Genomic DNA, 24971 nt, shown 5'->3' with positions numbered 1-24971 from the left:
TCACAACTTTAATTCTGAAACCTCCAATTGTGTCAGCAGGAGGGGACATTGAGTGAAAATATGCTCACACATTGTGAGGACGTAACCCCACAATCATTCCCCCACCCACCTTCTAATTATGCTTTTGCGATTCTGCATTTGGCACACATTAAATAAAATTCCTTGGATGGCAGCACAGCATGGCATGGCAGCACCTGGTGCTGCCCTAGTGGTCTTGAGTAAATACAGGGCCAACTGCCAGTGCAGACAGCCCTGTTGCTTAGTGGGCACACCATGAGGGCCAGTGCGTTGGTGTTAAGAACCACTAAAGTTCATAACTCTATGCTGAAGATGTATCTGCTACATGAAAGCTAGTACGGAATGCAAGTCTTCCCTTTTTTAAGCACACAGTGGTCCATCTGCCTTCCGACTGCCCCTGCAAAGTCCTTCTGTGTCCAAGTTTTGCCAGCAGAACAAGGAGCCTGAAAGCTGCCCAACAGCTGTGTGCCAAAAGGAGGCTTTGATACCGCCCCCCTCTCAGGCATCGTGTAGGTTGTTCTCGTTCAGGAGGATCTTCTCCCCGGGTTTAAAGGCTGGCATGCCCGCATAAGGGCAGCTGGCGCAGCGGAACGCATCCCCCAGGTAACACTGCAAAGAGGAGACAGAAATGGAGTCAGCTTCACTCCAGAGGCAAAGCACCACAGCAGAAAGGGGCTTGCATATCTTTATATAGAGAGATATCCTTGCTTATATTATAGAAACGATTTGGGGTGGCCACGTTCCATGCGCTCCCGCAGCCATTGGCCTGTCAGCTGCCACTCAACGGGACTTGCGTGCCACTGGCCGGGTGCTCGGTCTGAGGGGGCCAATCCCCTGGCTGCATCGCCTCCCTCCATCGCCTCAGTCCTGCCCACAGACCCACCGGCCGGTCTCTCGCTCCCAATCTGCAGGGAGCCGCTGGCCAGGATGGACGCTTCCCTGGCAGACCAACTGGCCTCGGGGATGGGGGGGGGAGACAGCCACGCAGCGCTCCCCTGGGAAAGCGTGGCCTTTCCCAGGTCATCCATGGAACCTGCTTCAGGGGGTGGCCCCACCGGCCTTCCCTGCGTTGCCCACTTCCTCGCTGTCCCACCGACATGGCCTTGGGGAAGGGGGAAACGGCCACACCGCATTTTCCTGGCCTACCATGGCCTGGCCCAGGGAGGCCACGTGCCCTGCTTTGGGGGGGGAGGCCCTGCCAACCTTTTCTGTGCCACCCCTGGCCTCGCTGGCCAAGCGGCGCAGCCCGACTGGCCTCGGGAAGGGGGGAGGCAGCCACACCACGCTTCCCTGGGCCGCCACCGCAGGCCGGGCCGCTCTCCCACACCCTCTCTCTAGAGACCGTTGCCTTTTTCTCTGCAACGGACCTTATTGCTAATAGATATATAACTCCAAAACTTTTGTTAAAACACATTTCATAAGACTTTTTAGTGTTCAGCTTCCAAGTGCCGGTTTAGACTCAAAGCATGTCATAAGCACAGCCAGCTCCCATCGGAGGCAAAATTCTTTACTTGCTGCTTGGACACCTCCAGGAGGATGTTAACTCCATCAGAAAAAAGAAAGAAAACAAACCCCACAGTAGCTCAGTGACCTCCAACATGGTCCCCACTGATGTGTTTCCTGGTGCCCACGTGCTTCTTCCCCGTGCAAAAAGCCAGTCCCTTACTGAAGTAGGCAGGATTTCAGAAGAGCTGGGAGTGGATTTTGGGAACAGTTGCCTCCATCACAGGAGGATGTTTTGACTCTTGATATTTTGTTGAGTCTCCCGATGTTTTGTGACTGGCCCCATCCCCATCATAGTAGCCATGTTTGTGGCAACATCTGCTACTTGTTCTCCAAATTCCAGAAACTGCCCACAGGTTCCACAAGACCAGGAACCCCTGCCCTAGTCAGACAGCCACTAGTGGCTTGGTTTCTATACTGGGGCAACCCTTAGGCCAAACCTACTAGGCTAAGCCAGCCAAGGACAAGGGAGACAGTGAATGGAGCTTCATTTCCTGTGCCGCTGTCACTCCACGTGTGGCCATTTCCTACAAAGGACGTTACTTCCATGTAGCAAACTACGTGCCACTTGTAAAGAATACACAGGTGTTTGTTTTGCCCATGGAGCTCCATAATGCATGTATACATGGTGAAGGACACCAGACTTGAGAAAACCTACCCTCCCTCAGTATAAGAGTTCATACTGCATGTATACATGGTGAAGGACACCACAGAAAACCTACCCTCCCTCAGTATAAGAGGTCATCCAATGAAACAGCCAAGGAATAGATTCAGAACAAGCAAAAAGAAAGCGAAGAGCTTCTTCAAGCAACATGTAATTCGCTTACGGAATTTAGTGCTGCAAGATCCAGCAATGACGACTATCTTAAGATCGCTTTCAAAAGGGACTAGACAAATTCATGGGAGAACAAACTTTGTCAACCACTGTTTGGTGTGATGGTGAGATGGTCAGACTCAGAGGCAGTGAGATCTCTCAGTCCCAGCTGATGGGTTTGCTAGAGGCTACTGTGAGAAACAGCATGCTGGACCAAGGTGCAGATTTGATCTGATGCAGTAATATTCTTTGTTTTATGACACTGCAACCATACCTGCAAGGTATTTGCTATTTCCTACGCTGAAGTGTAAAGGAAATCTGCAAGGGTGGTGGTGGAGTAGTGGTTAAGGTGTCAGGAGAGCACCAAGCCTACCCAGAGTCAAATCCCCAGTCAGCCTGGAGCTCCCTGGATGACTTTTGGCCAGTTGCACTCAGTCTCTCTCTCAGCCAAACCTACCTCGCTGCGACTGCATGAGGGTAAGATGGAGAACAGTAGAAGGCTACCCTGAGCTCCTTGGAGAAAGGCAAGATAAAAATGAGCGAATACACACAAACACATGTAACCACCTTAAGCAGCTGGCATTAAATCCTAAACACATCTGGGGTGTTTTTAAAAAGCCTCTAAGAACAGTTTAGTGAATGTGCATCCTTACATTTCCACAAGCAGATTTTGGCACCGGGTTATTCTTCTCCTTCTCCTTCTCCAGCTCTTCAGCAAGGCCACATGTACTACAGAAGGAACAAGAGTTATACTGGTCTGTTGGACAGAGTACCTGTTACCCAGCAGCTTCCAACGCAAAGAGGTGTGGGACTGCCATCGACACCCTTGTACAGAAGATACCTTGCACACTCTGGGAATGGACACACATTGGACTGGTTCCTGATCTGCCCTTCTAAAAATAGCAATAAGGAGTGGAGATGTCTGGATTCAAATCCCCACTCAGCAACAGCTGTTATCAGGTGATTTTGAACATTTCAGCCTAACCTACCCACACAGGAGCCCCGTGTACACATTACAATGAACGCATGTACGATCTGCACACAGATTTTATATGTCCAGAGTATTTCTTACATTACATTCAGTGCTTGTACAGCTGAAAGTGTGATTTAAACCCCATATTTAGCCAGGTACTGTTCTCCAGCTTTAAAATGAGCCCACATTGGTTCTTTCTTATGAATAGATATAAGCAGGATGTACACACATTCACTGTAACATGTGAGCGAGTCCAGAGCTGTTGTGAGGTCTCTATGTTTTAATCTAGAAGATGTTTAATTCAAACAGATCCTTGGCTACGTTTAGTCTGAAGGCCCACTGATTTCAATAAAGCTTCATCCCACATTTGAAGGACTGCGGCACGAGTCTCAGTATTTCATGGCTGCATCCTTTCCTACACCTTGTTGAAGTGCTTTGCTACCTTTTTAAAGAATGCACACGTGTGCCCTGGAACTGATCACAGGTTAACTGTTAAAGCACAGGGATGTTAAAGAAACTCCATTTCACCAGAAACTCTATTTCCCAAAAAGCCAAAATGACTAAGCTGAGTTCTGTCGTACTTTGGTCGCATCACAAGAAGACAAGCCTCACTGGAACAGACAATAATGCTAGGAGAACTGAAGACAGCAGTGAAAGACCTAAGACGAGACGGATTGATTCAATAAAGGAAGCCGTGGCTTTCAGTTTGCAACACCTGAACAAGGTTGTTAATTATAGGACGTTTTGGAGGTCATTAATTCATAATGTTGCCATAGACTGGAAGCGACCTGATGGCACTTGACATGCACAACGACACACTTCACTTAACTTTAGAAACTAATACCAAGATAAACATCAAAAATTGAGAGGATGTGCACCTACACTTGAGAGACGTGTGCACAGCTCAACTTCATTTCCAGCACTTTGAACTCCTATTCTAAACAGCGTCCTCTCACCCCAGAAGACTCACCCCCTCCCAAAGACCTGTATAAAGGAAGCCGTGGCTTTCAGTTTGCAACACCTGAACAAGGTTGTTAATTATAGGACGTTTTGGAGGTCATTAATTCATAATGTTGCCATAGACTGGAAGCGACCTGATGGCACTTGACATGCACAACAACACACTTCACTTAACTTTAGAAACTAATACCAAGATAAACATCAAAAATTGAGAGGATGTGCACCTACACTTGAGAGACGTGTGCACAGCTCAACTTTATTTCCAGCACTTTGAACTCCTATTCTAAACAGCGTCCCCTCACCCCCTTCCCAAAGACCTGTGACCTCTGAAGGACCAGAGATAACATCAAAATTCAAACTCCAAATTAAAGATTCCAACCATAGGTCAGCATCCTCCTCAATCTTGGGACTCACCAGTTCTTGCAGGCTTTCCTCTTTCCAGACTCCTTGCAGGAAGGGGCTTTCAGGGAAGCGGGATCTGGCTTCTTCAAATCCTCAGAATCCAGCAGCTCATCTGAATCCAGGAGATCCTAAAAGCCAAAAGTTCAGGACATGAAAACGAAATATTAGTGTCTACATGACAACCATTTCCATTTCACAAGGATGAAGCAGAACTTTCCCTTTCCCTTTTTTCTCCTGTCTTCCAATGCAAAGCATACAAACTGGAATTGTTCAGGAGGATATTTTTATAAAGGGAAACTGCGACAGTAAAATAGAATTGTTCACGAGGGCACTATTATACAGAGAACAGGGCTGTATATTGCACAGTTTGTTGTGTTTACTATACTGTTTACAAGTCACAGCTTGTGGAGAAACGCCATTTTATGCATATGTTTAAGTTGGTGGGGGTTGGATAGGAGACCATCAAACCTGAGGTAGGCCTTGGTCTAGTCTCCTCCTCTTCCCCCCCCCTCCTTGTTCCAACCAGCAGTCAGAGGGCAGCTCCCTAGAGAGGACAGGAAGGCCGTCAAGGCTGTGAGGAGATCTGCCCCAGAATGCTGCAGGAGGAAGAGCCACTTCCTGGGCGGGAAGGGCTGTTTTATATAGTGGAGCTTTTGGCCAACTCTCCAGGGGAGCCCCAAAGATTGCCAGGAAGCCCCGTGGTGGGTTCCTAGCGACATCAGAGGGAGGCTAGGAGGCTGTCCCGCCTAACCAGAGCCCAAGACAGGGACAGTGGTGGCAGCAATACCCGGAGGCAGTGGTGAAAAACTGCCCCTTCAGGTGCCAGGTCAGGCAAAGGAGGGGTGGGCAGAGCGGGGTCGACCAGCTGATGCGGGCCCATTCTGCCACACAGCTTTTACAGTTATTGCATTGATTTCCAATTCTGTGATCCCAGTCTTTTCACATTTTCACAGTACATCTTGCCCTGTCTCTACTGTGTTGCACTGTGATTAATTTTATACTCTGCCTTGAATTTCAGCGAGTGAGACTATAAAGTAAATAAACACATGCATAATTATTTTCAGACTTACCGAGTCCTCGTCATTCGTATCATTGGCAGAAAGGGTCCAGAGCTTTGCAGCAGTGGGATCCACAGCCCGCTTTTCTGGAGACAAGAGAATAAGAAGCAATTGGGGGGCGGGGGGGGGGGACCACAGCAGTAGTGAAATGACTCCTCTCATGTAATTTCAACAAGTAAAAAAAAAGAAAAGAGGTCAAACTATTGCTGGTCTTGGGGGGTCTTTTACTGTGCTGAACGTAAGTGGTTCTATATGCTTGTTAAAAGAATCTCCTTAAATATGTTCTTCAAATGTAACCATGGAAAATCTATCGTAGTGCACCCGGGATAATTCTCTCATTGATTGTTGAGCAAATTGAGAACACAGCCCAACAAATAAGTTAGCAAAAACCAGCTCCGAAAGGATCTTTCCAAATGAGCTGAGTAGGCAACAACAGGGCAAATGTGGTTCAATTAACATAAGCATAAAGTGATGCTCACTGCAGCAACTCTACCAACTTTACATATATGCTGATGAGGTTTAAACTGCAAGGGATAAGGAGGAAGGACCTCTGTGGTGGGGAGTGGAAGCCTCGACTTCATGTGTGGCAGTGATGGAAAAGAAGGCTAACTGCATGCTAGGAGCATCAAGAAAAGGACTGAAAACAAGACTGCCACTACTGTAATGCCCTCATGTAGATCTACAAAGTAATCACATATGGAATAAAGTCTCCACAAATCGAAAAGGTTATCAAAGCTAGAAAAGGTGCCAAAAATGGAGGGGGGGCAATGAATGTGATCAAAGTGCTGGAGCACTCTCCCCACCAGGAAAAATTAAAGAGTTGGGACTTTTCAGTTTAGAAAAAAAGGGGCTAGGTAATAGAGATGGTGGTCATTCATAAAATTTTGCATAGTCTGGAGACAGTGGAAATAGAACTTTTTTCTTCCTCTCATAAACTCTCAGGGACTAAAGAAAGGACTTCACACAAAACTAACACACCTTGCAAAACTCACTATTACAGATACAGTCTCTAGCATGGGTGGCTTTAAAAGGGGATGAGATAAATTGTGCACACAATGGCTAGACAGCTTTCATGTTTACCTCTGAATGCCTTTTTCTGGAGGGAAATAAAGGGGGGACAGGGACCTCTGGTTTCAACTTAGAGCCCTATATGGCCTGGACTCCACATGTTACTTAAACTGACTTCTCTCTAATGTCCTAAGAATAATTCTGGTGAGATGAGTGTCGCTGAGCCCCCACCCTCTATGAAACCATCAGGACAGTTGTGGTGTCTATGAAGGCATTGCTGGTGGTTGCTCCACAGCTATTAACCCGCAGGTCACAAGAAGTCGAGCATTTTCTGGAATCATTACAGGACCGGGGGGAGGTGAGATGAAGCCTGCAGGAACAGGTAGATTTGGCATGCTATGTTCTAGCCACTACCTGAATTTTCAAGGGGGAAAATATATATATAAAGGAAAGCAAGGTGTTGTTCACATAGCAGAATAGAGCCATAAGATTCCACCCAAGATGGTTTAGTTATAATGTGTTTACCAGTCATGAACCACTGAATTCAGTTGGTATACAAGGAGGGCTGGCCTGGAGTCTCTCACCCCCAATTTAAGTGTGCAGATGGACTTATCACATTCAGACAGACTTCCACAATACAGTAGGACTCTCACACAACTGATGAAGACCTGCTTCAGACTCAGAATTATGGTGCTAGTCACTGAAAAACCCCATTTCACCTGACACCATTAAAATCCACCCATGTCACCCATCTCTTGCATCCAAGTTCTGCTCCTTGGCCAAAAGGACATATATAGCTGATACAAGTTAAACGGGAGTGCCACTCTTATTTGACATTTTTCTTTAAGTGTCAATTCTGCATCTCCAGGAATTTCTTACTTCCTGTATGCTTTGAAAGGCAGCCTGCTGCCTTAACACACAAAGCTCAGTGCCACTGAGGGGTGACATGATTGAGGTTTACAAGATTATGCATGGGATAGAGCAGGTAGAGAAAGAGGTACTTTTCTCCCTTTCTCACAATACAAGAACTCGTGGGCACTCAATGAAATTGCTGAGCGGTCGGGTTAGAATGGATAAAAGGAAGTACTTCTTCACCCAAAGGGTGATTAACACTTGGAATTCACTGCCACAGGAAGTGGTGGCGGCTACAAGCATGGACGGCTTCAAAAGGGAGTTAGATAAGCATATGGAGCAGAGGTCCATCAGTGGCTATTAGCCACAAGGTATAGATAGGGACTCTGGGGCAAGTGATGCTGTCTTCTTGGTGCTTGGGGGGGGGGAACAGTGGGAGGGCTTCTAATGTCCTGGCCCCACTGGTGGACCTCCTGATGGCACCTGGTATTTTTGGCCACTGTGTGACAGAGTGTTGGACTGGATGGGCCTTTGGCCTGATCCAACATTGGCGTCTCTTATGTTCTTATGTTATGTTCACTGTGGGTCTGAAGATGCTCTCAATGTGTCTACTAGGTTATTGCAAGTTGTTTTTAATAAAGGTGGTCACTGTCAGGCAGGCAATTCTTTGGAACATCGCAAGGTTCTGAGGAACACTGTGTTATACCCTAGAGAGAACAGAGGACCATGCTTTCAAAAGTCACCTTTCCAGCATCATCTAGGCTATTATTATGCCTCCTACTGAAGAATTTAATAAGTTCAGATCTTTATCTGTTTTATTTTTATTCCACCCTTTCCCTAAGAAACTCAGGATGACATTGATGGCTCTCTCCCTGTCGCTCTACCCTCACAACAACATCATCATTTAGTCACACACTCTCTCTCCCAGCGTGATCCGCTGTCACCCAGTGACCTTCATTACATGGTGGAGAATTTCAACCCAAGGTTTCCCAGATCTCATTTGAAACTTTTACACCACACTGATCTCTACAGCTGTATGCATCAGCCCACAATGCAAAGAAGGGAGGCCTCCATCCACTTCTCTCTTACCAGATGGAACAGCTTTTTTGACAAAAGAAAGTCTGAGCTGACTCGAGGAACCCACTTCAAAGTTGGGCTTCTTGCCTTCTATCTCAACAAAGACGAGTTTGTTACACTGCAGCCCTAGCTTCTCCTGGATAGCCCGTGTTTGTTCAGATGTTAAAGGTTCTTTCTGCAACTGGAACACAAGACAAAGCAACTTGTTAACGCAGAGCTCAAATCCAACTTGCCTAGCGGAAGGCCCCAGCTTGCATAGTGGAAACATCACAAATTATACCTATTAAATAAATAAATAAATGACTATTGGTTTTAAAAGTTATCACTATTAAATAAATAAATGACTATTGGTTTTAAAGCATGCTGTTAGCCACCTTGGGCTATCCTATAAAAGCATGACATAAACTTTTAATATAAATTATGCTAATGTGTTTTTAAAGGAATTTTCCCCAATCCCAAGTAAAGCATTTCAATATTAATTCTGCTCGATACATATCCACCCAAAATTTGTTGTAAAAAGCACTGTGGATCCCTTTCACATACCTCCTTCACTTCCACCAGTCCAGAGAGTGTCAGAGCTGTGGGGAGCTTGGTTATTGCCTTGAGCTTGCTGTTGTTACCTGGGCAATGTAAGACAGGGAGGGGGAAAAGCCCATAATTAAGAAGAGGGTGTGGTGCACTGAACTTGAAAATCCAACAGGATTTCAGAAAGATAGAAACACTTGAGCCTGCCTTTTGTTTAGATACTTCTAAATTACTTCAGGCACTACTAGAAAATGACCTATCTGTTAAGGAAACTGAATCATTCACAGGATCTCTCTAACATAATTCAACATTTCCAGCAACAGCAAACTCTATAACAGCTGTTTCAGGTGGGTGGCTATGTCAGTTTGCAGGAGAAGAGCAAGGTTCAAGTTCAGTGGCACCTTGAAGGCCAACAAAATTTCCACACTATAAGCTTTCAAGACCCTCAAAAGTTTACACCTTGGAAATCTTGTTGCTCTCTGAAGGCTGAATCCCAAGAGCTCTCCGGCAGTTATCAGGCCCATCGTCGTGTTTATCCTGCTCACCAGCACTGTGTTTCACAGGAGCAGGATTAGAAATCTGCTAAAAAGACATGTCAAGAAGTAGTGGGCTTGCTAGCTCTCCACCAGCCCTGACCACAGAAAGGGTTTGTAGTGGGCTCGCTAGCTTTCCACCAGCCCTGACCACAGAAAGGGTTTTTCCTGTGCTGTCACTTTTATAGCTTGTGCACTGACACAGGACTTGCACTACCTTTGCATCTGACCACTGATTCTTGGCTGCTGTTGAACTTAAAGCCAGTTCTTCGATTGCATTGGTGACCTACCCCATACCTAAACACTCACACCTGAGCTGTGTCTCCAAACCACACTGCTAACCATTAGGGTCAAGTGACTGTCACCCTGCCATCTCAGTTCCATTTATATTTGTCCCTCATTACATTCAGGAAGGACCATCTTCAAAGTGGTGTAACTTGACTTGGGCTGCACAACTTCTGGCACTTATTATGACAACCAGATGTTTTCAATACAGGCACGGCAGAGCCAGCACTGAGCAAATCAACTTCAAGTCAGCACTGACCCATTGTATACTTGATACTTTCATCTTCAAGTTGCCCAGTACCCAGTTAACAGCTCTTTTGCTTCTCCTTCAGCTAGTTTTTTTACACCCATTGTTCAAGAGCTAGAAGAGGACTCAACTCCATACCTGTTTCTGCTGTCACCACCTCCTTCAAAAGGACACGACCGCCAGGCTTGATGATCCGAGCTATTTCAGCCAGTACTTGGGCACTATGCACCGTCAGACTGCCAGGTACCACGCCTGACAGAACTGTATCAAACCTTGACTCCTTGTGGGATGCTAAGAAGATAAAATGTGTATGTATCCAGTTCAGAAGATATCCATTCTATGCTCTTTCTCCTTACATATGTCTACTGCAGAAATAATTGACAAGGCGGCACAGTGCTGGTAACTTGGAGAGAAATCGGAATGGCTTTGGGAAAACATTGCTAGGATGACCCCTTGAAAGATTCACCTGCAGCTCGTTTTCAAATGGCATCAGCTGACAACCAAGCAAAGCTTCCAGCCCTCTTTTTGTCTATCAGGCAGCCTGAGAACTCTGCACAAGGCTGCACTGTAGTGCACTGGCTGTCTTCCTGCACATGTGTGCCAAAAACCAGAATTATGCTGTGCAGGTAAGCCAAGGATATTTATTTATTTGTTCGACTTATATCCCCCCCCCCCACTGGAGGAGGCTCAGGGCAGCTTACATAAAAAGTTAAAAACACATTAAAACAATACAAAATAAAACATAATTAGTCATAACCAGTGTTCTCTCTAAACTGAGTTAGTGTGAGCTAGCTCACAGTTTTTTAGCCTCCAGGTCACAGTTTTTTGTCTTAGCTCAGGAAGGATGGCTCCAGAGCAAACAGATTGCCCCTATCCCCTCCATTGTTCTCTATGGTGGGGAAAAAGTAACATTTTTTCCTACCGTAGAGAACAATGGATGAGATGTGGCAACCAGTCTGAGGGCCCGTAGAATTGGTCCAATGTTCTTGAAACTTGGTATCTTGGGGAGAGGCTCCAGCAGCTACCCTGCGAGTTTGGAGCCTCTCCCTCAAACCCCCTCCCCTCCAGAATATACCCTATGTTTTCGCCATTGACTTCAATGACTCATAGGATATAATGGGGCTAAAACTGACATTCGGCTGGAAAGACTCCAGAATGGGCTCCTACTGGCGAAATTGAAATTGACATGAAGGAGTCTTTATGCCAGCAGAAATTGATTCTGCCCGAATCCGGCAGAATTTTTTTTTTTTGCACACCCCTAGTTGGGAGTTGAGCTTATCTAACCCATTTATACTGACAAGCACAGGCTGCTGATGGTGGGCCCAGGTGGTGGTGGGGGAACGGTCTAGTCCCAGTACAGTTGTTAAATGTGGCTCCTAATTAAAGGCCTGGAGGAAGATCCCTGTCTTGCAGGTCCTGTGGAACTGCAGAAGGTCCCACAGGGCCCTGATGTCTTCTGGGAGCTCATTCGACCAGCATGGAGCTGCCACTGAGAAGGCCACTGGCCCGCCCCTGGCCCTGGTTGAGGCCAGCCTGGCACCTTTGGGACCAGAGAGGGCCAGACAATTTTGAGACCCTGAATGCAGTGCTCTCTGGGGAACATGTGGGGAAAGGCCTCAGGTGTGTAGGTCCCTGACCATACAGGGCTTTAAAGGTAAGAACCAGCACCTTGAAGCGAATTCGGTATGCTACTGGCAGCCAGTACAAGTGCTTTCAGCACAGGCTGGATGTGTTCCTGCATAGGGAGACCCATCAGGAGCCTGGCTGCAGCATTTTGCACTAGCTGTAGCTTCCAGATTCGCGACAAGGGGAGCCCCATGTACAGAGCATTACAGTAGTCCAATCTCAAGGTAACCATCGCATGGATCACTGTTGCCAAGTCATTGCGCTCAAGGAAGGGAACCAACTGCCTAATCAGCTGACGGTAGTAAAAGGCTGACTTGGCAGTGGCTGTTACCTGGGCCTCCATTGTTAAGAAGGCATCAGGAGCACTCCCAAGATTTTAACCTCCGGTGTTGGCACCAGCAGAGCTCCATAGAAGGTCAGGTGTGGGATCTCTAACCCTGGGCCACTCCGACTCAGGCACGGGACCTCTCTCTTCTTGGATTCAATTTCAATCAGCTCAGTCTAAACCATCCAGCCACGGCTTGTAATGCCAGTTCCAGATCTTCCAGTCTGGAGCAATGTTCCCTCTAAGCTGTGGAGTCTCGTGAGCAAAAATTCTACTTTGTGAGCTACTGGCATTAAAGTTGTGAGGAAGCCATTTGGCTCCTGCATTAATTAATTTGCTCTGGAGCCATCCTTCCTGAGCAAAGACAAAAATGTGTGAGCCGGAGGCTAAAAAACTGTGAGCTAGCTCACACTAACTCAGTTTAGAGGGAACACTGGTCTGGAGTCAGACTGACCGCCCAACATCAGATAGAGCTGGGGGTCAGCCACATATTGGTGACTTCCCAGTCCATGCCTCCAGGCAATCTCGGCAATGGAATGCGTGTAGATGTTAAATAACATTGGGGAAAGCACTGCCCCTTGGGGCACTTGGGGTGCCTTCGGAATAGCTGTTCCCCTACTGCCACCCTTCGTCCCACTGCAAGGCAAGTCCCTGAATCCCCATGTTGGCGAGGTGGTGGATCAGTAGTTGATGGTCGACCGTGTTGAATGCCATCGACAGGTCCAACAACAACAGCACCGCCAATCTGCCTTGATTCAGATGCCTCTGGAGGTCATCCGTGATGTCTTGGCCTGGATTAAAACTGGACTGGAAGGGATCTAACCTGGAAGTGTCATCCATAAAGCTCTGCAACTGTATCGCCACTGCCCTCTCAATTATTTTGCCTATATAGGGCAAATTGAAAACCAGATAGTAACAAGAAAATATATTTACCTTCCCATTTACTTTCATGTCCCATCCTCATTGTACAGAATGTAAGTACTACATGGCACAAGCTGTGCTATCTGCAAGCTCAGACATGGGGCTGAATCCAGTGATCTGCCAGTGGAAGAGGCCTATGGCTGCAGATCTTCCCTGCTTTGCCGCCCCCCCCCCCCCCTCCCTTCCTATACTAGGAAAGTAGATTCCGGGCATTGCAGGAAATTGCCCTTCCTGTCGGTTCCATCAGCAGAGCTGCACTATTGTGATGGAAAAGAGAGAGCCCTCTCAATACAGCCTCATTGACCCACATGGCTGTTCACATGGCTCTTGCAACCCCAGGAATCAACCTTCTCAGTGTTAGAAGGCACTGTTGGAAGGTGTGTGTGAGCGGGGAGAGGATCCATATTCCTTGCATAAGAGGGACTGGTCAGTCCAATCCACAGACCTCCACAACCTGTACTGCTTTGCCAGCTTCCCCATGCTACTTGTGAGCTGAAAGGATTATTTCCTCAGTGACAGGAGGAACATTACCAATTCTTCCCTAGGCAGAACATTCCACAGTTCAGGTTCTGCAGGGCCCACAAGATGGAGTTGTTCCGCCAGGCCTTTAGGAGAAGCAGCAGGTGTGTCCAACTATATCAGCTTCCCCTGCTCCACCTATCCCTTTCATTCCATCTTAATGGTGCTTAGCATGCATCCCCTAATCAACTGTTTCGTCAGACACGTAGTGTCCTCTGGGAGCTTCTGTAACACTTGCGCCATTTTGTGGTTATGCTGTTGGGGTTTTAAATTGGATTATTGCTTGACTGTTTTTAAAATGTTTTGTTCTGTTGAATTTTTGTTGCGAACTGCCCTGAGCCCACTTGTGGGGGAGGGCAGGTGGGTTAGAAATATAATAAAATAAATATGTAATAAATAACTCATGTCTTTCCAGCACACAATGAACATTTCTCAGGCCTTACATTGGAGTAGCTGGTTGAGGTTCTCCACAGATATGTGACCTTCGGCACCGACAGTGGCCTGAAGATTCTTTACAAGACTCTGGAGTGCCTCAGTGGAGGAATGGATATCCCAAACCACAGCCACTTGCTGGCCAGGAGAGATCTTGTGCTGTGCCATACCTAAGGTGTATTACTGAACCTGAAAGAAACAGAAAAATGATGACAAAACACTGAGGGCGTTTGGCAGAAGCTGGGCACTGAAATGATTCGCTTGTGAGACTCCTTTCTAGAGTTACTCTCGCTATTAGTGTTAGGGCAGCAATACTGTTAGAGGGTTACCATAATTCATTTGCCCAGACATATTAAAAGTTTATAAAAGGTTTTTTTAATACAAAAGGAGGAGGAGGAGGAGCTTGGATTTATACCTTGTCCTTCACCCTGTGATATAGGTGGGGCTGAGAGAGCTCTTTCGAGGACTGCTCGTGAGAGAACATGTGACTGACCCAAGGTCACACCAGCAGCTGCATGTGGAGGAGTGAGGAATCAAACCCGGTTCTCCCAGATTAGAGACCGCACTCCTAACCACTACACCAAACTGTCTCTTTTATACAAGCTTTTGTTTTCTAAATTCAGGGAGCATAAGTGAGAAGAATTCCATCTCCCAACCAGGACTTTTTAAAACTTCCAGTCAAGGAATGCATTTTCAGTTACAGCGCTAAGTTCTTGACATACCAAGAGCTGGAGCATTTTTCTTATCTCAGCTGCACACATTGACACAACTGATCTCTGGAGAAAACGTGCCATCTTTCCCAAAGATAAAAAGAATTTTAGAAAGTTCTAGAACCAAACCACACCAATAAAGAGATTTTAAGCATCTAATGAAACCGGAGCAATCTCAAATGTAGTGTCAGTGGGCAGCTGTGCAGAAAGTTATAAAACAAAGTACATGTATTACATTTTACAGTAAGACCGACGGCCCCGTGTGAGAGAACTAGGAAAAGGAGGGAGGCAGATAAAGGTGCTGTGTCTGCTCTTGGTTCAGAGGGATGGACTCTTCCCCAAATGGAAAGGGCTTTTAATTTAAAAAATTGAATTTGCAGATGTTGAGAGCTGCTCTGGGGGCTCTGGTCAAACAGTGGGATAGAAATCCAACACAGATAAACATAGGAGGGTCGTCCATTCCTATTGAGGTTCTCTGCGATGGAGGAAGGCCACAGGTTTGAAGCCAAGGTCTCAGTTTTCAAACATGGCCGGTCACTTAAATAAGAATCTGACGCAAGGACTTTTGTTCTTCTACATAATCCTAACATAAGAGCCCTGTTGGATCACACCAGTGGTCCATCTAGACCAGCAACCTCTTTCACACAGTGGGCAACCAGTTGCCCTGGAGGGCTGAACAAACAGGAGACAGAGGCGAAGGCCTTTCCTGATATTGCGCTGGCACTCAAGAGTGCTGAATGTGGAGAGATCTGAACAGCACAGCAGCCACTGATGGACCTTTCCTCCATGAATCTGTCCAACCCCCTTCTAAAGCCATCTATGCTAGTGACCATTGTTACATCTACTAGCAGTGGATTCTACAACTTGAATACTCATTGAGTAAAGAAGCATTTCCTTCCATCTGTTTGAAACACATTCCCATCAACTTCACTGGGTGTCCCAGAATTTTAGCATCAGGGAGAGGGAGAAAATGTTCTCCCTACCAGCTTTCTTTATCCCATGCAACACCTGGCGCGAGCTTCGTACTATCATCCATGGCCTGGCCTTATGACCTTGTTTTTTTTTCTGAACCTGAAGAGCAAGGCTCCTTCAAGCAAACATGGCGGATGACTAAATCTTTAAAAATACAATTCTACCTTGGCTTTACATGTGAAAATGACCAATAGACAACCAAATATGGCAGCAGCCATTCAGAACCTGACCCTTCATTTCATTTTAAGCTTCAAAGAGTTACATGAGTCTCTTCATGATATCTTTCTACCTGTGCTGGCCAAAAGGGAATGAGTAGCACAAGCCTCACTTTGAAACTTACATTGTAGTTTCATGCAGATTTTATTTTAGTAAGCTTAGATGAGAGTAACTCTCCATAGGAATGTATTTTTAGTGTTTGTTTTTTAAACCACCCATATCATACTGTACTTTATAAGGTATGAGAATCCTGTCTCATCAGCAGGTTTAGGCAAAACATCATAAACGCAGATGAAGCACCAACGTATCTAGGAAACAATTAGCTTCCAAAAAGCAGTTCAGGGTAGCAATAGAGCATCAGCATGAAAATAACTAAAGGACAAAATTCAAAATTGTTTCTGAAGATGCAGTCCAGGAAGGACACAATCAGTCGGAGATTCTCTCTCTCTCTGTGCCTAGCAACAGCCTCCTATATGAGGCACAAAATAAGCACAAAGAGTACACTGCGCTAACAGTAGGTATCTCCGCACTATGCTGCACATTACCAGACAAGCTGAACATACCTCACATCTCTCATAACACATCTAAAGGTTGCATACACTAGATTCAGAAGAATACACTGCTCTGTGCATCTCTCCAATACTACATGCACCTGGGAACTTTCTATACCATGTAGCTCTGTCCTGTGGATGCAAAGGTCTCTATGCACATCTCTTGTAGGCAGGGGTCGTTTCATAGAAAAAGAGCTAGGGGAACTCATTAGCATATGCCACACACCCTGACATCACCGCGGCGATGGACCTGCAAGGCCGGCGGGAGTGCAAGGAAGCCCCGCGAAGGCCCTCCCTGGCCCCAGGCAGGCAGGGGTGGGGAGAGGCAGGGAGGAAGCAACTTACCCTCCCTCTTCTCCTGCCTCCTCCTGGCTGAATGAGGACCGGAAGCGGGGTGGCCGGAAGCAGGGGGCGGGGCTTCGTCATGTGCCCCACCCCCCGTACCTCACCCGGGGGAACTGCGATCTCCTGCGATCCCCTCGAAATGACCTCTGTTTGTAGGGGCTCTGAGGAAGGTGGGAATCCCCCCCTGGCCATTATCTGCTGTTTGTCTAGGACCTCTAATGAACAGATGTGAGACAAGGGAGTTTGCTCAAAGTGAGAGGAGCAAAGTTGTGGATATATTCTACAGAAACACATTAGCTTTTACAGCAGACTCTCACTATTTGCAGGGGTCCATTCCCAGGATCACTACAAAAGGTAAAATTCATGAATACTGGGAGACAAGGGTTTGCTGCCTCCCAGTAGCAAAATAACCAAATTTCCTGCAAAATGTAATAATTATGATGGTGGTGTGGTGGAAGAAAAAAAAAGGCTGGAGATGGAGACCACATCATGTGACTGGACCGAGGATGTTCTGAGGATCTACTATGCTCCATGGGTGATACATATGAAGGCTGAATGATTCAGTGATGCCTGGTAGCTCTTTTTTGCATGAGCAAAAGGCCATGGGGTCTGAACAAAGGCTAGAAGCCATGGTGTCTGAATAAAAGGGCCTTCCCCTTTGTGCCTTCCAATACTTCATGCAGCTGGAAGGCAAATGCACATCACAGATAGGACTACTTTTCTTTAAACATCAAGTTCACAGCTTTAGGGCAGCATCCAGAATGTACATAATAGAATGATTCAAGAGGACATTTATATAAGGGGAATAAGTTAAATGGAACTGTTCAGGAGGACACTTTTATAAAGGGAACAAGCTTTTGTTTTTTTCTACATAGTTTTCTGATTTTGTAATCCAGGCTTTATACTGTTTACTGTATAGCTTGCACTGTATTATTGCATTTTAATAGTTTGTAATCCAATGAGAGTCTCAGTGAGAAAGACCAGCTATAAATAAACAAATAATAACTACATATTTCCCTACTCCTGGATTTCTAGTAGCATCAGTGGCCCTTGGTGCCTTTTTCAGCTTTGGCTCATCTGTGAGCTCTTTACTGAAAGATCAGAACCTCAACACTATCATTCATGGCTTGATGACTACTGTAGTGCACTCTATGTAGAGTTACCCTTCATTTTTTTTTTTTTAAATGTATTCCCTACCTTTCTCCCCAATGGGAACCAAAAGCAGTTTACAACATTCTCCTCTCCTCCATTTTATCCTTACAGCAACCTTGCAAGGTAGGTTAGGCTGAGTGTGTGTGACTCACCTGAGGTCGACCTGCAACCTTCTATGGCAGGGTAGGGATTCAAACCTGGAAGTCTCCCACATCCCAGTCCAACACCCTGATCACTATACCACGCTGGCTCTAGTTTGGAAACTTCAGCTAGTGAAGAATGCCACAGGCCTTTAAAGCCCTGATTGTCCTGGGCAATATACCTCAGGCGGCACTTACTCGCATAAAGGCACCCTCCTCCATGAGCCAAGCCAAGGAGGGGCTACTTAAACTGACATCTTGCAAAGAGGCTCGATTGACACCCATACTTAGTAGGTCCTTCTCTATAGCTGCTCCAGAAGTCTGGAACACCTTGCCCTGACGCCAGTCCCACTGCGGACCCACTTTTCCATTTTGTTTTCTTCTGCTATCTTCAGATGTGGCTAATAGCTCTTACATGGTTGTTATATTATGGTTGTTATATTAATTAGAATTACTATCCACAGCAAAATCATCCTCCAAAATTTAAAAAGACTCTGCACAGTGGTTATTGTGTTGGACCAAGATGACCTCGGTTCAGATCTTTACTTACCATAAAACAGTTGCCAACCTGGATCTAACAGAAAACTTACTGGGTGACCTCTGGGTCAGGTATTCTCTCTCAGCCTAAGCCACCTTACAGAGGTGTTGTGGGGATAAAATGGAGGAGAAGATGCCATTCTGAGCTCTTTGGAGGAATAACAGCAGGATATTTTAAAAGGTACAGTAAAAATAAATAAATAGCAGTCTATGGTGTACAGCAGTTTTGGAAACACAATTCTGAACACTCAATCAATACTAAACTTTCTACTTTGTCACGGACTCATCTACGTAAAAGGACTCACTTTGCAAAATAAACAGCACCACTCTGGACAGACTGATAATCGGAAAGTCTAAGGCAGTTCTGTCTGCGGAATCACAGAATTCAATCTCTGGCAACTCCTGCAGTTTGTTTATTTAATTTTTGACTTATATACCGCTCTGACCCCGAAGGGTCTCTGAGCGGTTTACACAGCTGTTTATCCCTAATTAGGGCCACATTATTTGTATGGGGGGTGATAACAGTTGGACAGGAACCTTCACAAGACTCCAGAAAGCTGTAAAAAGCCACATTTATCTTGGTAGACCAACTTGTCTCAGTAGAAGGCAGCTTAAAGAAGGGTTGATAGTTCAGTGGTAAAGGGAAGTTCCAGGTTCATGCTTCAGCACCTCAACCTAGCGAAGCAAAAAGCTCTGCTGCCAATCAGAGGAAATATGACTGACCTCGATTCTGTCTAAGGCAGTTTCACAGGAGAACACAGAAGCTGATACAGAAATCAGTGTGGTCAGTCTTTATGGTGCCTCACCGGTCTTTTGTTTTATTTTGTTACGGCAGACTAACACAGCTACCCCACTGCCATCAGCGTGGGGGAGATCCTAACCGTAGCCTCCACCTCACTTCCAATTTTTTTCCTACCGCAAACAGATGACAGCAAGGAAAGATGGAATTAAAGACCACGACTCAGCCTGTGCGTGGACACAGAAGGACTGCTCAGAAAACAGCTGGGGAGGGAAGAAGGTGGGAGATGGTGCGTTTCCTTTCTCCTGACCCCTCCCAAATAACCGCCCCTTGAAATGACAAAGCCCTCAGACCTGTCTCCAGCTGGCTTCCCTTACATTCCTCCCACTGGGCCAAACAACACAGCCCCAACAAGGAGAAGTGCTAACGCTGGCTTGAGAAATTTTGGGGGAGGGGGCGTCCTTGGGGAGGTCAAAGTTTGGGGAGGGGCCCCAGCAAGGACGTGATGTGATGTCACTCTAGGACTCCTGTTTCTCCTAGACTTTCTGATACACCATAGAGTCCACCTTCTTAAGCAGCCATTTCCCCCAGAGGAACTGCTCTCTGTAGAACGCAAGCCTCCCCTGGAGGTGAATAACCCATTGCCAGCGAGCGATACCTGCCTCCGTGTTATTTGTTGGGGGAGAAGAGCGCTCCCTTGTCTTTAGCCAAACCCCTTCCCTTCCCTCAGAGCGGCAAACTCCTCAAAACAAGCCCACCCAGAAGGAGCGGAAGAAAATAAAGGAAGACCCTGAATACCCACCTCACGTACCCGCTCTCCTCTCCGCCTTTCACAGCTCCGTCACACACCGCCTCGCTCGCTCCCTTTAGCCGGGCCTTTTCCGCCTCTCTGTTCCCGCCCAGCGGCCTGGGCCCGGCCTCTTCCGTCCCACTTTGCCCGATGTAAAAATGGAGACTCGACACTGCGTGTAGCTTCCGGCCCGCTCCTAAGATGGCGACTTCGTCAACGGCGGGGGAGGGTGTAGTGGAAACGCCAACCCGCTTCAAACATGGCGGCAGCCGCCGCCAACGTCCACTGAGGTGTTTCCCACGGTCTCTTTGCCCACTCTAAAGATGGCGGCTGCGGCGAGCCTGAGGAGAGCGGGTTGGGGGCTGCTGCGCTGCCAGGCGGGTGAGGCTCTCCGGTGGGGGGAAGGAGACGGGAAAGGGGGCCGGGAGGAGACCGCCCGCCCTTGCTCCGATGCTGAGAAATGAACCGTAGAATAGGGAAAGCTCCGGCTGCGGGAAATTAAGGTGGAAAGGTGAGGTGAAGGGCAAGAGGCGCTAGGCGATGAGTAATGGTTCATTTGCATAGACTAGCCCAATAAGTGTGAGCAAGCAGCGGTAGTTGTTGGGAGGACTCTTGGGTTTCCTTTTCTCCCCTCGTTGAAAGGAATCAGCAGGGACTTATTTGCATAAATTGGCATATTAAGTTTATGCTGCTGATGGGTGGTGGTGGTGGTGGTACTTGTTTTTTTTAGTTGGGAGGGCGTACCCTCTACCCCTGCTGGTATTTCTGTGGCTCCAAAGATTTTAAACTATTCATAACATTTTTTTCGTCTAGGTCGACAAAAGATGATTACATCTCTTTGCAACACAGTGTATTACAATACAGTATGAGACTAAGTGCCCTCACCAGGACAGCCCCATCTCAGGAGTTAAGCAGGGTCAGCCCCGGTTGGTACTTGGATGGGAGACCACCAAGGAAGCATAGGGGTGTGATGGAGAGGCAGGCAGTGGCAAACCACCTCAGAATGTCTCTTGCCTTGAAAACCCCATGCTCATGGGCTTGCCATAAGTCAGCTGTGACCTGGTAGCAAAAGGAGAGAGAGAGACTTAAGTATTGCACCAGGTCAGTCAAATGTCACAAGAACCAGGTGACATACAATGTAGACAGTATTTATAGTTACAGTATAACATATATGTATTTTACAAAGTTCATGATCACATAATACTTAATGATTATTTGTCAAATTAGAGGATGGATTCAGGGCTGGGTGTACATGTGTGCTTGTGTGAACAAGCATTTTTATCCCACCCTTCTTCCAAGGAACTGTATCCATCTCGAACATTTTTCTCCCACCCTTCTTCCAAGGAACTCAGGGTTGCCATATATGGTTGTCCCTTTGCCATTTTATCACCCCAGGAGCCCCCTGAGTTAGGTTGAGGTGACTGGTCCAAAGTCACCTAATGAGTCTACACAAGCTCCAAAATCTAACATCCAACAAGCAGGGGTTGTAGAGCCCACCTGCTGTACTGAAATCTTATAAAGGGTGTTTCAGGGCCTAGTACTATTTATGGATCTGCCTAGTGTCTGCTCCCAGTCCTTTCCAGAAGGTGTATGTTGTCAGCTTCCGGTTGAAGCTTAGATCCTCAGACATGAGGGGATCAGTTCACATACTGCATGATCTGAGGGGGCTCAAGCCCCCCACCACAACCACTTTCCTCTCCTAAAATGGCCTCAGGGATCTGCTGTTTTCCCTTGGGGAAACATGCATGTATGGATGGGCTGTATGCTCAGTTTTTAATGCTGGATTTAAATTAATATCCTCCAATGTTTTGTAAGCTGCCTCAGGCAGGTTTCTGGAGAGGCAGCATAAAAACGGTCTAAATATAAGTGTGCACCAAGTTTCCCCCAGTAGTGCAAATAGCAGTTCCCTGGAGTGGTTTCAGGTCTAGGGCATGGGAGTGAGGCTGATGCTTATGCATCATCTCCCCACACACCACAGTCCCAATCTGAATCAGGCCCCTCCGACTAGAGGATCTTAAGTTTTGACTGGAACCTCTCAGCACATCTGCTTATTGGTACCAGGCAGACTCATTATAAGCAGCATAGTATGTGCTTTAAAGGTAAAGGTTCCCTTGCTCGAAAGCCAGTCGAGTCCGACTCTAGGGTTGCGGTGCTCATCTCCGTTTCAAAGCCGAAGAGCCAGCGCTGTCCGAAGACGTTTCCGTGGTCATGTGGGCGGCATGACTAAACACCAAGGCGCACGGAACGCTGTTACCTTCCCACCGAAGTGGTACCTATTTATCTACTTGCAATTTCTTCCTTTCGAACTGATAGGTTGGCAGGAGCTGGAACTAGAGACGGGTGCTCACTCCATCATGTGGCAACTAGGGTCTCGAACTGCTGAACTACTGACCTTCCACAGCCTGCAGTTCAGCATCTTAACCACTTGAGCCACTGCAGCTCAATATGTGCTTAGGTCCTCACAAATGCAGGGTCATTGCTTGCAGACTTGCAAGGGTGAAGGAACCACCACAGAAAATGGTATAGTCCAGCGGATAAAGTCTTGGTCCTGAGTTTGGATGTGCGCTGACCTGCTTGAAGCTGAGGTCGGTCGAGGCCCATCTCCTACCATTTAGTAGTGCCGCCTGTTTTTCTGACAACGGTCTGGGGTGCTGGTTGTTGGGTACCAGATGGCTATGTTTTTATTCTGATGCCTACACTATGATGCTATTTTATAGATTGTAATGTAATTATTTTTGTAAGTATGTTTTCATCTATATTGATGTTGAGAGCCACCCTGAGCTCTGTGACCCAGGCAAGGGGCTTGGTAGAAGTATAAAAATAAATAGAGAGTTGCAAAGTGTCATGGAGCAATCCCATTTTCTTTCACCCTCAAAGTCTCATGTTTTATGTGCTTTGGCTCGCCAAGGCCCTGCGCACAAACTGGTTCAGTATACAAGAAAGCAATCCTAACGATCAAGGAGTCCCACAGGGAATGCAGCCAATAACTACACAGTGCCACACGTAATAATTTGTCTCACTGAACTGGTCTCTGTTTCAGTCATCAGACGCCAGCTGTACCCAGCCCAGCGTGCCCTCCACGCTGCCACTGTGTGGAGGAGAGTTTTGGATGAGCCAAAACAGCAGCCCCCGCAGTATTCCGCCCAGCAGCCTTCAGACTCTCAGCCAGGGGGAGAACAGCATGATCAAGAGCCTCCGTATTCACGCCCCAGGTAACCCGTGTCGCTCTAAGAGGTCTCTCTCTTCCCAAACCGAAGGCCCGTTCCAGTATAATCCCTTGAAGCTCAAGCAGGGGGTTCTGTTGCTCAGCAAGTCCTTTTGACACCAGTGTCTGCTTGGTTTATTCCCTCCCTCCCTCCCAAGCTGTAACTGCAGAGCAACCTGGATGGCACCTAACTGCCAATTCTTCCACTGCCCACACACAAGCAGAGTGTTATACATCATGTTGCATGGGGAGAGCGGTACATTTATTCATGTATTGAGATGCTTATACCTTGTTTTTCTCCCCAAGACAGCTGACAGTGTCATTTTCCCTGCCTTCTGTTTTTATTCTCGCAACAAGCTTGTGAGGTAACATAAGACACCCACAAGCAGAGTGTTATACATCATGTTGCATGGGGAGAGCGGTACATTTATTCATGTATTGAGATGCTTATACCTTGTTTTTCTCCCCAAGACAGCTGACAGTGTCATTTTCCCTGCCTTCTGTTTTTATTCTCGCAACAAGCTTGTGAGGTAACATAAGAGACGCCAATGGTGGATCAGGCCAAAGGCTCATCCAGTCCAACACTCTGTGTGACACACAGTGGCCAGAAATACCAGTGCCATCAGGAAATCCACCAGTGGGGCCAGGACATTAGAAGCCCTCCCACTGTTGTAGTTTAAAGTTTTATTGTTTTATATATAAAAAGAAAGTGGTATACAGTTACTTTACATCCATTTGCGTTACATTACAAGTCAGAGTCAATTTCCTTTAATTGTTTACATTACTAGTTGTTGGTCTTGTGTTTCTAATTCTATTACATATTCTAAATATAACTTTTATATTACAGTTCTATCTGGTCTTCTATCCATTTATATATTCTGTCCCATCTTTTTTTGTGTACCGTCTCATTTTTGTTTTGTATCTTTAGACTTAAATCATCCATTCTGGCTAATTCTAATATTTTATTTAAGAGGTCTTCCCTTGTGGGTAAATTATCTAGTTTCCATTGTCGGGCTATTAACAGTCTAGCTGCAGTTATAACATAACTAATAATAAATGCATCCTGCTTATCATATCCTTTCGGGATCATATTTAACAGATATATTTCTGGCTTTAGGGCCACATTTTTACCCAGACTTTCTTGGAGCACCTCCCTTACTAGTTTCCAAAATTTTTGTGTTTTGTTGCACTCCCACCACATGTGATAGAAGGTTCCTTTAGAAGATTTACATTTCCAGCATTTGTTTGAGTATCCCTTGTAGCATTTGGCCAGTTTATCGGGTGCCCAGTGCCATCTGTGAAACATTTTATAAACATTCTCTTTGTATGCTACCGCTCTCATATATTTAACTGATTTCCACATGCTCAACCACTGCTCTTCATCAATTTCCCCTATATCTTTTATCCAAGTGATCATTACAGTTTTGACATTTTCATCTTGTAGGAAATCCTTTAATAGAAAGTTATACAGTTTCTGGACTAATTTGTCATTTGAGGACAACCATATTATATCCAGTTCATTGTTTTGGTCCTCAA

At 46.3% G+C, this 24971-nt stretch overlaps 2 protein-coding genes across 3 annotated transcripts in view; one reads left to right on the top strand and one right to left on the bottom strand.

The window, feature by feature from the left end:
* Nucleotides 1-2: 2 nt before the first annotated feature.
* Nucleotides 3-20324, bottom strand: CIAPIN1 (cytokine induced apoptosis inhibitor 1). 2 transcript variants are annotated; one of them, XM_015409651.1, is made up of 9 exons: nt 20252-20324; nt 14090-14267; nt 10394-10546; nt 9209-9285; nt 8678-8846; nt 5741-5814; nt 4683-4798; nt 2989-3064; nt 3-627 (listed from the first exon to the last, which is right to left on the bottom strand). In XM_015409651.1, exons 2-9 carry the CDS (start codon nt 14244-14246, stop codon nt 517-519), a joined length of 933 nt encoding a protein of 310 aa, XP_015265137.1. In that variant the 5' UTR covers nt 14247-14267; nt 20252-20324; the 3' UTR covers nt 3-516. The 2 variants fall into 2 exon arrangements, with proteins under 2 accessions (XP_015265137.1, XP_015265136.1); XM_015409650.1 differs by having other exon boundaries at nt 20243-20315.
* A 153-nt stretch (nt 20325-20477) lies between these two features.
* The window catches only part of COQ9 (coenzyme Q9), a 21419-nt gene continuing 16925 nt past the window's right edge, over nt 20478-24971 (top strand). The window contains exons 1-2 of the mRNA XM_015409649.1: nt 20478-20611; nt 23271-23442. Coding sequence (XP_015265135.1) covers nt 20554-20611; nt 23271-23442 — 230 coding nt within the window. The 5' untranslated portion in view covers nt 20478-20553. The remainder of the gene's footprint in view (nt 20612-23270; nt 23443-24971) is intronic.

Source organism: Gekko japonicus, unplaced genomic scaffold (genome assembly GCF_001447785.1).
Source record: "Gekko japonicus isolate JY-2015 unplaced genomic scaffold, Gekko_japonicus_V1.1 scaffold2984, whole genome shotgun sequence".
Classification (NCBI taxonomy): Eukaryota; Metazoa; Chordata; class Lepidosauria; order Squamata; family Gekkonidae; genus Gekko; species Gekko japonicus.
This window is presented reverse-complemented; position numbering and strand designations above follow the sequence as displayed.

Excerpts from the sequence above, each read along its gene's own strand:
- CIAPIN1 (XM_015409651.1), bottom strand. The coding sequence starts at position 14,246 with ATGGCACAGCACAAGATCTCTCCTGGCCAGCAAGTGGCTGTGGTTTGG. Across the intron at positions 4,799-5,740 it reads ATACGAATGACGAGGACTCG|GATCTCCTGGATTCAGATGA; the intron begins GTAAGTCTGAAA and ends TTTGGCTTTTAG. Across the intron at positions 3,065-4,682 it reads AGGAAAGCCTGCAAGAACTG|TACATGTGGCCTTGCTGAAG; the intron begins GTGAGTCCCAAG and ends TTCCTTCTGTAG.